This window comes from Rhinoderma darwinii, chromosome 7 (genome assembly GCF_050947455.1).
Source record: "Rhinoderma darwinii isolate aRhiDar2 chromosome 7, aRhiDar2.hap1, whole genome shotgun sequence".
NCBI lineage: Eukaryota > Metazoa > Chordata > Amphibia > Anura > Rhinodermatidae > Rhinoderma > Rhinoderma darwinii.
Window position 1 is genome coordinate 108288943 of NC_134693.1, and position 15929 is coordinate 108304871.

Here is a 15929-nt window from a genome sequence, read left to right on the forward strand (position 1 = left end):
GGTAAAATCGGCCATTTTGCCCGGCCGGTTTGCATAAAGTTATGCATCCGTGCCGGGCTGGGCAGATCCGGACAGTGACATCAGCGGCAACTCCTGAAGGGGAATCCCCATGTGTTCGGGGATTCCGCTTCAGGAGTTTCCCCTGATGTCACTGCCCAGATATGGACAGAGACATCAAGCGCTCTGTCCAGGAGCGGAATCCCCGAAAACACGGGGATTCCGCTCCTTCAAGGAGCTAAAGTGCGGCTAGCACGTAGCAGAGCAGGGAGATACCTCCCTGCTCTGCTATAGTGGCGTCGCTGCAGTAGTAGCAGCCGCAGCAGCAGCAGCTGCTGCTACTAGCGGCGCCATCGAAGGTGTCGCTGGGCCAGGAAAACAAGCAGGGGACGGGAGCCAACGCAGCGCTCCCTTCCACCTGCTGTACACCCCGGCCCTGCCACACAGTGTACAGCGATGCCATTCGTCAGAATGGCATCAACTCCTCCTCCTCACATGCACTCTGCGCTGTGAGGAGGAGGAGATAGAGCGCAAGCTCCGGAAAACCCGGCCATCACTCGGGACACATCCCGGTGATGGCCGTGTAATACCCGGCCCCATAGACTTCTATGGGAGCCGGGCGGCCGGGTATCCGGGCGAAGATAGAGCATGTCCTATTTTTTGACGGCCGGTTTTCCTGGCCGTCAAAAAATCGGTCGTGTGAATAGCCCCATTAGGGGTCTATTATTCCTAATGCAGCCGGGTGCCGGACGATTTATGAACGGCCGGCACCCGGCCGGGAAACCCTGCCGTGTGAATGAGGCCTTAGAGCAGGGACTCCCCCAGCCCTCAGCTACCTCTGGTAGCTGAGAGCAGGGGGATTTAATGGCTCCCTGCTCGGTTTATTTATTCTGATGCAGCGACGTAAAAAGGCGATTCCCTTGGAATAAAGCCAGCCATAAAAACACTATGGGGCGGTCACGAACGGGTTAAAAAGGTCTCCTAAAAACAACCCCTTGCCGTATGCCCCCATATATTTTTGCGATTGGAACAGTCTTTATTAGCAAGAGAGGCATTAAACATAGAGCGACTCCTGCTCTGACAGCCTCAACCCGGCCCAGATGGCTCCTGTTTGTTTGTTTGGGTTTTTTTTGTTTTTTTTTTACAGTAGAAGTCAATGAGAACCGCATGCAAAATGATAGGAATCCCGTTGCGTCCTGTTTTAGGTACTTTTTTGTCTGATCTTGAACAAAAAACCTTGCAGGATGCAAAAGTGTGGTGTGAACAAGAGCCTATCACACAAGGTTTTTTGCTGCTTCAGCCAGATGTTACATATCTGTAAGATTTGGAAAAAAACAGAAGATTTTTTTGGGTTTGTTCTGTTCTTTCATTTGTTCCCCCATCCATTGGGGATTTTGTGCTGTTTATGCAGCTTTTTTTTTTCTCTCATTGAAGCGGTAGAAAAAGAACTGCTTCCTGTAGACCAGATATTAAAGGGGCTTTCCCATCTCAGACATTTATGGCATATCCACCTATCTCAAGAATGGGGGTCACCCGACCCCCATGTCGCCTGCTGCGCCTGCACGGGTACTAGTGGAGAGAGGGTCTCCCCATTCAGAAGGTGTTACAGAAACAGCCGAGCTATGCACACATTCGCAACCCTCTCTTTCCTAGCAACCGCCTGGATTCAGTGGCTGCCGCACCAGACGACACAGGGGTCGGGTGACTTCCATATAGGTGCTGAGACCCGCATCTAACAGAATCCCATATGTCTAAGATGGTAAAACACCTCTGCAGCTGTACTTCTTACTTACTTTACACATTTGCTCTTTTATTTCATTTATTTTGTACAGGCCCATTAAGGCCACGTTCAGACATGGCTAATCTGCTGCAGGTTCCGCACTGAAACTCAACAGCAAAGTAAAGTACAATCCAAGTGAATGGGGTATTACAAACCCCATTTACACGTGATAGAAATATCTGCACAGGGTTCTGAAAATCCCTCACATGCCACGTATGTCGCAGATTTTGTATCAGATTTCATCCTTTGCAATACAAAGGATGGAAATTTGCTGTAAAATCTGCATGCACGTTTGCAGTGAATTTGCAGCCATATCCGCAGCACCGTTTTTTCACCACATGCGAGCGTGGCCTAATACTCAAAACTGTGTGTAATCTGGGACTTTTATGTTTCGCATTTTATTTTCCTAACTTATTTGTGTTTACAGGACTATAAAGGTCAAAAACTTGCGGAACAGATATTTCAAGGAATAATCCTATTTTCTGCAGTAAGTATTTTTCCATTTGTAAAATAAAAAAACTTGTTTTGCTTTTATGTAAGTTTTATACACTCAACATTGAAATTGCAACACCAAGAAGGAAAAGTTTTGGAATTGTGGAAATATCAGGATCGATAGACATATGCAAATGTGCAAATGATTAAAAAAAATGGAAACACTATATACCAAACTTCTTGATTTATTCAGCATAGAGTATGAGCGCCTTGCGCAGAAATACCCGCACTTACACGCTTTTGCGTGCTATCACTGAGGTTATTAATGGTTGTCTGAGGAATGTTATGCCACGCAGAATGCATAAATCATCAAGATTGGCCGTTGGTAGTTCCCTTTGCAATTGCCGACCAATGACGTTCCAGATGTGCTTAATGGGAGACAAGTCCGTGGACGCCGCAGGCCATGGTAGCACATTTAGGCCATGAATACTGCTCACAGTAGCTGCTCGCAGTAGCACGAGCAACATACATCTTGGCATTGTCTTGTTGAAAACGGCTACTGGGACATTTTGGCAAAATCGCTGTACCGCTGGTTCCACTACCAAATCGATGTAACACTGAGCTGTTGGTGTACCTGAAATGAAGACTAGAGAGGTCCGGCTACCGCACATTATAATCCCGAGAGTAGAACCGGTGTGACGTTCCCTTGTGAAGGCCTTTTCATGGCGTTGCCCACGTGATATCCAGACCATTGCATCCCAGACAAAAACGGGACTCCTTGCTAAAGAGGATAGGCCTCCATTGCCACCTTGCTGTACACCATGATAGCCATTGAGAGCGGTGGCGTGTGGTCCATGGAACACTTGTAAGTGAACTTCTGGCTTGTGGCCAAATGTTGTGCAAACGCCTTCTGATGGTTTGTGTCGACACTGGTTGCCGCCCTAGGCTTGGGATGTGATGTCCAATTTCGCTTGTAGTATAGAATGGATCACTATGCGCCGTTCTTCCAATCAGACGATCCGTCTGTAGATGTTCGCAACTGCGCACCTTTTGCAGTCATTCCCGATCATTGTTGTTCTCCCAACCTCCGGACACGCAACGTTAAACAGTGCTGACATCTCGGCCTAGGTGCCTAGCGATTTGCCGGAGTGATAAGCCAAGGTCGCTCAGTTCAATTATTCGGTCCCTCTCAGTTGGCGATAACTGGCACGTCAACGAACAGGAGGCATCGCACAATCACCCCACAATACTTGTTCCGATTTCTGAGGTTTCATGTGGCTAAAAAACTTTGCTTTCAATCTGGTTTTTATGCCTCCCCACATGCCACAGATTGGAGCTCGGTGCTTGAAAATTTGATAATTTGCAGATATTGGCGACACCTGCTACTCCCTCCATTTGTATAACCTTACGGCTCGCCCTTCTTGGTGTTTCAATTTCAACGTTGAGGAGTGTAAAATCTCCAGCATACGCATGCAATTGTATCCACCACCCACTGACCTCGCATACATTATAACAGATATATCTGATGCGGGCATGTGACCACTCCTACAAGCGTCTCCTTCATTCATTTTCATCATGCACAGTAACGTCAATAAGAATGTGATTGCAAGACGAAGGCACTATCCACAAAGTGCATTTTTTTTATTTTATTTTTTTGCAACTGTTTTGAATATCATAACTACTTTTAGGCCTCATTCACACGGCAGGGTTTCCCGTCCGGGTGCCGGCCGTTCATAAATCGGCCGGCACCCGGCTGCATTAGGAATGATAGACCCCTAATGGGGCTATTCACACGACCGATTTTTTGACGGCCGGAAAATCCGGCCGTCAAAAAATAGGACATGCTCTATCTTTGCCCGGGCACCCGGCCGCCCGGCTCCCATAGAAGTCTATGGGGCCGGGTATTACACGGCCATCACCGGAATGTGTTCCGAGTGATGGCCGGGTTTCCCGTGGCTTGCGCTCTATCTCCTCCTCCTCACAGCGCAGAGTGCATGTGAGGAGGAGGAGTTGATGCCATTCTGACGAATGGCATCGCTGCACACTGTGTTGCAGGGCCGGGGTGTGCAGCAGGTGGAGGGAGCGCTGCGCTGGCTCCCTTCCCCTGCTTGTTAAAAGCACCCTGGCTCGGCGACACCTTAGATGGCGCCGCTAGTAGCAGCAGCTGCTGCGGCTGCTACTACTGCAGCGACGCCACTATAGCAGAGCGGGGAGGTATCTCCCCGCTCTGCTATGTGCTAGCCGCACTTTAGCTCCTTGAAGGAGCGGAATCCCCGTGTGTTCGGGGATTCCGCTCCTGGACAGAGCGCTTGATGTCTCTGTCCATATCTGGGCAGTGACATCAGGGGAAACTCCTGAAGCGGAATCCCCGAACACATGGGGATTCCCCTTCAGGAGCTGCCGCTGATGTCACTGTCCGGATCTGCCCGGCCCGGCACGGATGCATAACTTTATGCAAACCGGCCGGGCAGAATGGCCGATTTTACCGGCCGGCACTCGGGCTCGGACCCGACCCGGTCGTGTGAATCCCGCCTTACTCTGTTTTCCTAGACGTGGGGTGTTTTATTTGCATGATTAATAAATTCCATGTTTTTTTCTTTGAGCAGAAAAATAGCTAAAGGCATGAAAAAAAAAATACACTTTTTGACTGTTTTGCCCACTACAGTTTCTTGATTAGTAGAACAATTGCATATACCCAGACCAAAACTTGTTACCTTACTCCTCTGGAGTAGGAGAATATCTGAATTGTGTATGTAACCATTGCCAGGGCATGTTCTTATGTTTTCAAGGACTAAAGTGGTCCATTTATTTATTTTTTAACTTTTGAGTGGCTTTTTGTTCATGGTGCATTTTATGCCACCATGCTGTCTTTGCAATGTGTCACTGCAGTTAACGCAACATAATAGGCCCAAAGAGAACACTATTAAAAAAAACAGACATCCCAAGGTATTCAAGAATGGGTCTATATTAAAGGGGTTATGTGGGAATCGAAAATTACTAGGAAATTATCTAGGCCTTTTTTAAAGCCATCTACTGTCCCTGCTGTGACGGCCCCTGCGGTGACTATTCCATAGATTCACAGTTCTCACAGTAAAGAAGGCTTGTCGCCTCTGCAGGTTGAACCTTTTTACCCCCTTGTTTTTTGAGGACAAAAATAAGTAATTCCACCCTAACTCCATATTTTAGTATTCAAAAAAGATTAGATACATTTTGTATTTTTGGCGTTGTGTTGACTTTATTGTTAATTCACATTGAGAGATTTTTACAGGAAAAATAAAAAAATGGAGACAAAAGCAAGTCTTATTTTCTTACAATCTCACAATATACATGTCACTTATGAAAATACTATTCCGTAATCCTAGGTATGAATACTTTGACATATGTTGTAGCAATCTTTGTCTTTCTTATGCTTTGGTCTCCAAATAAAAACTATTTAAAAAAAAAAAAAAAGTTAGATAAAAGGAGTGAATAAAAATAACTTCTGGTTACAAGGGAGACTATATATTTTCCTAGTTACTGAATAGCAAATTCAAATGTGTTTCTGTGTATGATAGATTTCAAAGCAGTCTCCAATACACAGGGGTGGCAGGGAAGGTGAGTCAGGGCAAAAGTATCTGGTCGGATGCCTTGTTACATACGGACACGGCACCTTCTTTGGGGATGTCTTTGGTTATAGCCACAATAAAGTGCCTTTCTAAAAATCCTTCCTACTGGCAATTAGACCGATCCATGGATTCACATTCTACATTAATACTAAATGATGGGAGTGGTAGTGATTTTCAGAAGCAGTCTAATAGAAAGCCCCTTTAGTTTTGTTTCAGGATAGAGTTGTCCTATGAAGACAACCCCTCTTCATATGCCCTGTTAGGATATATGGAGGGAGGGCCCCCCTCCGAGCCAGAGCATAGACGCCCACCATGAGCAGTTCTCACTCTGGCAGGCCAAGGCTGCCCATTTATTTAAATGGGCAGCATGTAACACTACATTTCCCTTGCAGTGGCAACCTTCTGAAGCCAGATCCCGGGAGATCAGCCGATGGCCGGCTTAAAAAAGCTTGTCTTCATATCACCCTTTTAATAAAAGCGAAGCATTGGGTTGCACATTGCAGTGTATGTCCACCTTTGGGCACTATTTTACAGTTTATACATAGGTATAATCTACATAAAAGGAAGGGTAACTTTGTAACTCAGAATCAGTTCTTTCTATAGCCCAGGGTTGCATTCCATATTCTACAGGCTTCAGAGCTGAAATTTCACAACACCCATTGCTTGCTTAACCCCTACCCGCTGCAGCCAGTCTTGACCTTCCTGACAGTCTTATTTTTCAAATATGACCTCACTTTATGTGGTAATAACTTTGGAATGCTTTTACCTATCCAAGTGATTCTGAGATTTTCTCGTGACACCTTGGGCTTTGTTAGTTGTAAAATTTGGTCGATACATTCAGTATTGTGAAAAACACCAAAATTTAGTGAAAAATCTCAAAAATTTGCATTTTTCTAAATTTAAATGTCTGCTTGTAAGACAGATAGTAATACCACACAAAATAGTTGCTGATTTAACATTTCCCATATATCTGAGCGCTGCGGCCCCTTGAAAATAGCTGATCGGCGGGGTCCCAGGACTCGAACCCCAACCAATCAGCTATTGATGGCCTATCCTGGGGATAGGCCATCAATTTTTATTGGCTGGCAAATCCATTTAACTGTTAGGGATGTGTATGATGATAAGCTTGTTGCTTTTTTCCAATGACAACAGCAGAATTGTGAATAAAGCTCTGGATTATAATAAATACTGTTATCCGGGATAGGTACAAGATAAGTGTAAAAAAGATGGTGTAAAGGTAACGTTTAAAAAAAAATTAAATTTGTTTAAAGGTGTTGATTGAATGCTCTTTAATCTCTTTTAGGTGATTGGCTTCTTTTACGGCTATCTGATTGAGCAGTTTGGCTGGACGGTGTACGTAGTAATTGCAGGCTTTGCGGTGTCTTGCTTGGTAGGTTACTTTGACTTCAGTAATTCTTCTTTTAGCCAGTTTGCAATGCTTGACATCTATGAGCTGCTGGACGTTGCCACGTCATGACAAGTATAGACGTCCTGCTGATCGCGTGGGCACGTCAAGTGTGTTTGCATGATCGGGAACGGGCAATGGCTGTAATACACAGCCGCAGCCCTGCTGTAATGGTGGAGATCAAAGGAACCTTTTGAAATCTGCCGTTAACCCCTTGAATGCTACGATCAAAGCAGTGACCCTAAACATACTGCTAAAGTTACTCTAATGGGGTTTAAGGGGAAACATTGAAATGTTTTGGAATGACCTAGTCAAAGCTCCGACCTCAATCCAATTGAGACTCTGTGGAGTAACTTGAACATTGCTGTACACGAACGCAACCCAACTAACATGAAGGTGTTGGAGCAGTTTTGCCTGGAAGAATGGGCAAAAATCCCAGTGTCTAGATGAGCTAAGCTAATAGAGACGTACCCCAAGAGATTGGTATTTGTAATTGTACCAAACGGTGGTTCCACAAGGTATTGACTTTCAGGGGGTGAATACTTATGTACATTAAAGTTCTGTTTTTTTTTTTGTATTCGTTATTGTGGGTGTCGCAGTAAAAAAAAAACAATATTTTGCACCTTCAAAGTGGTGGGTATGTTGTGTAAATGAAACGGCACAAACTTCCCAAAAATCCATTTTAATGAAACAAAACAAGAAAAACACCAAGGAAGGGGGGGGGGGGGGGAGGGGGGGGAATACTTTTGCAAGGCACTGTAACATCCATATTATTTCCTGCCCTGGAATACAAGGTTTTATCTTAGACCGCAGTACTGGGTTTACTTGCTTTTCACTAAATTCCATTGATCTTTCTAAAATATAAGTGTTTGTTCACTAACCCCAAAAGTTGCTGCTTGTATATATTTCAGTTAACTCTTCCTCCGTGGCCAATGTATCGTCGCCACCCATTAAAATGGCTGCCTGCCCAGGACTCCCCTACAGAAGACAAGAGACAGCAGGACAAGAAATCCAAAAAGCACAAATAACTCCCTACCGAAGGCCATCACCACCAATTCGGAGGACTTGAACTGATCTGTTTTCTGCTAAGCAGAACATTGTGCTTATAGAGTTTGTGTTCCAGGTATTGTCTAAATGCCCAATAAAGATGCTGAGCTGTTATTTGTTTTACATTTTAACTCTGTTTTCTTTGGGGTTTTTTCTACCGTTACATTTTATTTGTTCGTTTTGTTTGTTATATTTAGTGCGGTTTTCCATATAAATGTGTGTCCACTAAAGCTATTCTGAGTTGCCATCTGTTATTTCCGTGGAATGGGCAAGTGGTCATTATTTGGCAAGTATATAAATAATTTGGGCACTTATTGAATTTCAAATCAAAGCTTTTTTTTTTTCTTAAATGCGGAGTTATAGTTATTTCTGTGCAATTCTCTCCAATATTGACAAAATGAATACAACGCTGAAGATCGAAATCTATGTTCAGTACATTTTCCCGTTTTCTATAAATACAATTGGCTAACTGTATTAAAATAAACTCTGCTAAGGAAGTGATGGTTTTTCAAAAATGTTTGTATTTAACACCATGGGCAATTCATAAAACGCATTCTGGGACTTTAAATGGATAAGTCTCTTATCATTTTGCCAAACTACAAACTGCCTGCCTTAGATATGCAGGGAATATGAGCAATTTGCAGTTAATCGCTTTTAAAGCAGGGCTTCTCAAGCTTTTTCTACTAAGGCCTCACCAGCCAGAACATGGTAATGCCTATTTCTCATTAAAGGAGTTGTCCAGGTTCGGGGCTTTTTTCTATGATGAGCTGTCCGCAGGATCGGTCATCAGTATGTGATTGGTGGAGTCTAACACCCGGACCCTCCGTCTGTGCCAGCTGCCTCCGGGGTGTTGCAAGCTATGCAGTGATTGGTGCCAGAATGCACTGTATCACTGTATAGTGAAAAGGAGCAGAGCTACAGTAACCCAGCAGGCTGCTATACTGTGACTGGAGCCTTCTGCTTCTGGCACTGACAACTGCATAGCTTTAACAGCTGATCACTGTGGGGTTTGGGTGTCGAACACCCACCAATCATATACTGATGACCTTTCTTTTGGATAGGTGAACAGTATCCCCAAACCTGGACAACCCCTTTAATGGTCAAAATCTGTGCCAAAATTAAAACACAAATTGCTAATTCGTCTTCTGAACTCAGTACAACATGACAGTGAGCAGAGGAGCCAATCATGTTGCTATACCAGAAATTCTTGCAGCCGTAGAAAGGCATGTGTAGCAGGACGGACCAGCATATGGTTACTTTTTTTCATATTCAAAATTTTTATTAATTTTAAAACAAACCTCCTATATAAACACATTGGAAATGAGAACTCCCACAAAAAAAGTAAAACCGGTAGGGGTAGAACCCCGAAAAGGTGAGATCCATATCCTGTGAAAAGTGATGATACACAATATCAATGCGTAATAGTAAATAAACAGGAGCAGTACAAGAATATGGAAAGGAAGTACAATAACCGCTGAATCTCCGTCACGGCAAAGGTGTATCGGCAGCAAACCAATGTAGTTTCAGGACACGGATCCAAAACTAGACAGACAAAACAAGGGTGGTAAAAGGTTGAGGGTGGGTAGAGGTCGTGGTGAACCTGGACTCCAGCTCCAGATTATTATAATAAAGGACGTAAGCAGCTAGTCTCATGGCGTGTGTATAATTATTGCGGGTGAGGTCACAAAACTATGTCTTCCCCAGTGCAATGTGGGCTCCCACGAAAGGGAGGGTGAGTCTCAAGTGACCAAAGTAAGATATGTGGACGAAGAGAGGAAAGTAGTCCAATGGGACCATGTAGAAATATAGAGATTATTTTATAACTAGTCTCTTGAGCCTGCACTGCAATAGGGGACTTCTGCGAAAGGAAAAAACACCTTTTTCATTGCAGGTCAGTAAATTGTGTGTCCAGTTCCTTCTCCTAAGCCTTGCAATACGATGGGAGTTGTTGGGAGAGGAGCAATTTATACAACATAGAAATAGTGTGTGTGGTGGAAACACAAGCGTTCAAAGTCTGTTAATGTGCGATGAAGATGGGCATGATGTTTCGTTACATTGTAAAAGTGTTTTAATTGGTTATATTTAAACTGGTTGCGTGTTCAGGATGTCACAGTTGAGAGAATCTCTGTTAATGGGAGTAGGGAAGTCAGAGAGGACTTGGGTAAAGTACAAGGGATTATTAGACGAACTACCAAAGAAGGACCGACGAGTTTGTCCAGCTGGGAAAGCTAGGTGGTCAGTGATGGGGTCCCGTGGAACGCAGCGCCAGGAGAGTGAGAGACAACAAAAGAAATTTGGGTCGGATCAGTCTTTGGCGAGGTCTACGGGAGGGTGGATGGAGCACGGCTGCATAATTGTTGGGCTAAGCAAACCCAAGTTTTTGAGTAACGACTGTGGAAAAAGTAAAGAACCCGTGCTTGGGTCGCTGCAAGATAATAAAGACGACAATCCAGCAGACCAACCCCACCAGCATCTTTTCTGCGTGTAAGAATTCACCTGCCAATTCGAGGTCGGCCTGATGGCCAAATGAGGGACCCAAAGCATCTTTGGACATGTAGCCAAAAGGAGGATGGGATAGAGATAGGGATCGTCTGCAGGAGGTAAAATAATCTAGGGAGAAGTGACATTTTTATGATATTAATACGGCCAAACCAGGAAAAAATGTTTTATTCCAAGATGCGAGGTCTATACGGCATTTGGATAGAAGGGGGGTGAAGTTGTGTGTGAACATTTGGGAGGGGTCATTTGTTATACGTATTCCCAAATAGGTTAGACCCCCAGTAGGCCAGGAAAAGGGGAAGTTATTTTTAAGGAGCAACACTGTTGAGGTAGAAAGGGAAATGTTTAAAGCCTCTGCTTTAGAAAGGTTAATTTTAAAGTTGGACCACGTGCCAAAACGGGACAGCTCGGACATCAATGAAGGAAGAGATACATGCGGATTAGTGAGATAAACGAGCAGGTCATCAGCAAAAGCTGAGCACTTATATTCCAGTCCAACGATGGAAATGCCTTTAATATCCGAGTCATCTCGAATGGAAGCCATAAGATGTTCCATAACGAGGACATATAGCAGTGGGGTCAGTGGGTATCCCTGTCTAGTACCATTATGGATGGTAAATGGCGCAGAAAGGAAACCATTAATTTTTAATTGGGCGGAGGGGGATTGATAGATGGCTAGAGAGGGGCCCTGTCCTATATGTTGAAGAGAGTGGCGTAGAGCAGGCCAGGATATTCTATTGAACGCATTTTGGCGTCCAGGTACAGAATCATGAGAGGAATATGCTGTTTTTGTGCATGATGAATAATATCTAAAGTTTTAATTGTATTATCACGTGCCTCCCGGCCAGGCACGAACCCCACTGGATCCAGATAGACTAGGTCAGGTAAATGCCTGTTCAATCTGTTAGCTAGTAATTTAGCGTAGATTTTGAGGTCTACATTGAGCAATGAGATGGGTCGATAACTGGAGCACAACTGGGGGTCTTTGCCTGCTTTAGGGAGGACAGTGACATGCGCCAATGTAGAGTTAGATAGAAAGGGAACTGCAGGTGAAATGGAATTGAACGGCTTGAGCAGAAGGGGCGCCAGATAGTCAACTAATGACTTATAAAATTTGACATTGTAACTATCTGCTCCATCTCCTCAGAGGTCTCTCTGGATTGATGGGTAAATGGGGAGTGGAAAGGGTCCTGGTTCGCACCAGGTGGGGGGGTTGGAGGCCGAAGGTTATAGAGGCCAGAGTAAAAATCATGAAAGCTATCCGCGATTTCGGGTGTCGTATGAACTACAGGGCCAGTTGGGGATTTAATGTTTGGTATATGAGATTGTGCAATCTGACTTTTTAGGACTCTGGCTAACATACGTCCACTTTTCTTACTAAACTCATAGAGTTTGCTACGGCAAAGTCCATACAAAGTGCTTGGCCTCTTGGCGGGCACTTTGTAACTCCCGTGGTATCGAGTCAGAAAGCGCGTGTTTATGAGCTAGTTCAAGAGAGCTAATTTTTTGAAGGGCATTTTTGAGGGAGTGGGTCCTCTCTCTTTTAAGACGAGCTCTGTGTTTTATGAGGACCCCTCTGAGAAGACATTTAAGGGCCTCCCATTGCAACACAGGAGAGGTGGTATCATGGGCATGGTCAGAAGTGAAATGTTAAATGTTTTTTAGCAGGTCAATGCTGCAAACCCCATCTTGGAGTAGGGACTCATTAAGTTTCCAGGACCAGGGGCCCTTAGTGAGAAAGGGGAGATGTAAGGTGCAGTATACAGGGGCATAGTCCGGCCACAAAATATTACCAATGGATGTGGAGCCACCCAGGGGAGAGCATGGTGTTGGAGAAGTATATAGTTGAGGCGACTGTAGGTACCATGTGGATGGGAGTAAAAACTGTAACTTCTATAAGAAGGATGGTGGAGGCGCCATGTGTCACAGAGCTGAAGCTGTAAGAGAGTGCGTTTTGCTTCTTTGCTAGCAATGTAAGCTATACAGGAGCGGCCAGTAGAATTGTCCACTGTCGGATCCAAAGTGAGATTAAAGTCACCACATAGCACCACAGTCCCCCGTAAGGGCAGTGTCTATAAGTTGCTAGGAGGAAGGGACCCTCACCTTGGTTGGGAGCATATGCATTATTCAAAGTGAACTCGCATCCACCAATATTTAGGACAAGAATAATATATCGAGCATCAGGGTCCATCATAATGCTGACAACCTGGTGAGTGAGCGATTTGTGGAGCACTATGGCAACTTCGCAAAACCTGGAATATAGGTTGTTATTTAAGTGCCAGTGTGTATAAAATGTATGTTTAATGGTAGGGGCATGACCCTCTTTAAAGTGCTTCTCTTGAAAACTGTCAATGTGTACCGTACGTTTGTGAAGGTGGTGTAGAATTTGCGCCCACTTTTCCAGTGTATTCAGCCACTTCGCATTGAAGGAGGCTATAGTGATTTCAGCCATGGGTATAGACTGAACCACTCGTTGAAGTCTTCCGGAGTATAGGGGAAACGCAGGAGTCCAGGGTCACCACAAATGGAAAAGAGGAAAGGGAAAATCTAGGAATATAAATCACAGCATCAGAAAAAAACAGATACAACAACAAAAAAGACAGTGAAAGGGAAACTGACGCACAGACTAAGTACAAGTGCGTGAGGGACCAAGAGACACAGATGGCGCCCCAGATAGGTCCTTTACCGTGCTCCCTTGAATATGATATGGCAAGTATAAACAGCTAGGAATGTAGTATGTAAAATCAAAATAAGGAGGGGGGGGGAGCAAACGTTAAACTGATTAACCCCTTCAGGACTGAGCCTTTTTTGGCCTTCAGGACGAAGCCGATTTTTCAAATCTGAAGTGTCATTTTATGTGGTAATAACTCCGGAATGCTTTTACCTATCCAAGTGATTCTGAGAATGTTTTCTCGTGACATATTGTACTTTATGTTAGGGAAAAAATTTGGTCGAAAAATTCAATATTTATTTGTAAAAAACACCAAGATTTAGAGAAAATTAGCAAAAATTTGCATTTTTCTTTATTTTAATGTATCTACTTGTAAAACAGATAGTAATACCACACAAAATACTTACTAGTTTATATTTCGCATATGTCTACTATGTTTGCATCATTTTTTGAACATTTTTGAACATTCTTTTATTTTTCTAGGACGTTACAAGGCTTAGAACTTTAGCAGCAATTTCTCATATTTTCAAGAAAATTTCAAAAGCCTATTTTTTCAGGGACCAATTCAGGTCTGAAGTGGCTTTGAGGGCCTTATATATTAGAAAGTCCCCATAAATCACCCCATTTTGAAAACTGCACCCCTCAAAGTATTCAAAACAGCATTCAAAAAGTGTTTTAACCCTTTAGGCGTTTCACAGGAATTAAAGCAAAGTAGAGGTGAAATTTACAAATTCAATTTTTTTTATCGAAAATTCATTTGTAATACATTTTTTTCTGTATCACAGAAGGTTTTACCCAAGAAATGCAACTCAATATTTATTGCACAGATTCTGCAGTTTTTAGAAATATCCCACATGTGGTCCTAGTGCGGTAATGGACTGAAGCACCGGCCTCAGAAGCAAAGGAGCACCTAGTGGATTTTGGGGCCTCCTTTTTTTAGAATATATTTTAGGCACCATGTCAGGTTTGAATAGGTCTTGTGGTACCAAAACAGTAAAGACCCCCCAAAAGTGACCCCATTTTGGAAACTACACCCCTCAAGGAATTTATCTAGGGGTAAAGTTAGCATTTTGACCCCACAGTTGTTTTGCTCTATTTATTTGAATTAGTATGTGAAGATGAAAATCTACTTTTTTTGTGAAAAAACTTAGAAATGTTAAATTTTTACAAGGAATAAAGTAGAAAAAACACACCAACATATGTAAAGCAATTTCTTCCAATTATGGCAATACCCCATATGTGGTAATAAACTGCTGTTTGGACCCACAGCAGGGCTCAGAAGAAAAGGAGCACCATTTGGATTTCTGATTTTGCTGGAATAGTTTTCAGTGCCGTGTCGCGTTTGCAATGCACTGAAGGGATGAAAACAGTGGAAACCCCCCAAAAGTGACCCCATTTTGGAAACTACACCCCTCAAGGAATTTTTCTAGGGGTAAAGTTAGCATTTTGACCCCACAGTTGTTTTGCTGAATTCATTGGAATTAGTCTGTAAAAATCTACTTTTTTTCTGTAAAAACGTAGACATTTTTAATTTTTGGGTGTCATGTCGAATTTGCAAAGCCACTGAGAGACCGAAACAGTGGAAGCCCCCCAAAAGTAACCCCATTTGGTAAACTACACCACTTAAGGAATCTATCTAGGAGTATAGTGAGCATTTAGACCCCACACGTCCTTTGCAGAATTTATTAGAATTAGGGCGTGAAAATTAATATCAACATTATTTCCACTAAAATGTTGAATTTTTTCAATTTCACAAAGGATAAAGGAGGATCAAGCACCCCAACATTTGTAAAGCAATTTCTCCTGAGAACGGCTATACCCCACATGTGGTCATAAATGTTTTTTCATTAGAAAGTAATTAACCCTTTCTGAACTGATCCATGTTTTGCTTTTGCTTTTTTCCTCCCCGCTTTCCGAGAGGCAAAACTTTTTTATTTTTCCGTCAATAGATTGGTGTGAAGGCTTATTTTTTGCGGGATGAGCTGTAGTTTTTATTGGTACCATTTCTTGGTACATAAGACTTTTTGAGCACTTTTTATTAAATTTCTTGTTAGAGCCAAGGTGACCAAAAAACTGTGATTTTGCCGTTGAAAATTATTTATTTTTCACGGCGTTCACCTTGCGAGTTCAATAATGGTATATTGTAATAGCTATGGACGCAGCGATACCAATTTTGTGTATTTTTTTTAATTTTTTTACATTACTTTAGAGAAAAAAATGTGAAAAGGGTTTTCTTTTTGGACTTTAAATATTTGTTTCATTTTTTCCACTAATAATAACTATTTAGTTTTGTTTTTACATATTTTATTAGTCCCCCTAGGAGACTTGAACCAGCAATCATTAGATCACTGGTAGAATACACTGCAATACTAATGTATTGCAGTATATTGTGATTTTTACAGGCTCCTGTAACAGCGCGATCGCTGTTTCTGTCTGTTAGTCCTGGGTATCAGCTGTAATACACCGGTGACACCCGCAGCGTATGGCGCGGGC

At 43.1% G+C, this 15929-nt stretch overlaps 1 protein-coding gene across 1 annotated transcript in view; it reads left to right on the plus strand.

Annotated features, from left to right (window-relative positions):
- Positions 1-8397, plus strand: part of SPCS1 (signal peptidase complex subunit 1) — a 12539-nt gene extending 4142 nt beyond the window's left edge. Inside the window, exons 2-4 of the mRNA XM_075833801.1 lie at positions 2205-2264; positions 7118-7204; positions 8131-8397. Coding sequence (XP_075689916.1) covers positions 2205-2264; positions 7118-7204; positions 8131-8247 — 264 coding nt within the window. The 3' untranslated portion in view covers positions 8248-8397. The remainder of the gene's footprint in view (positions 1-2204; positions 2265-7117; positions 7205-8130) is intronic.
- The last annotated feature ends 7532 nt before the right edge of the window (positions 8398-15929 follow it).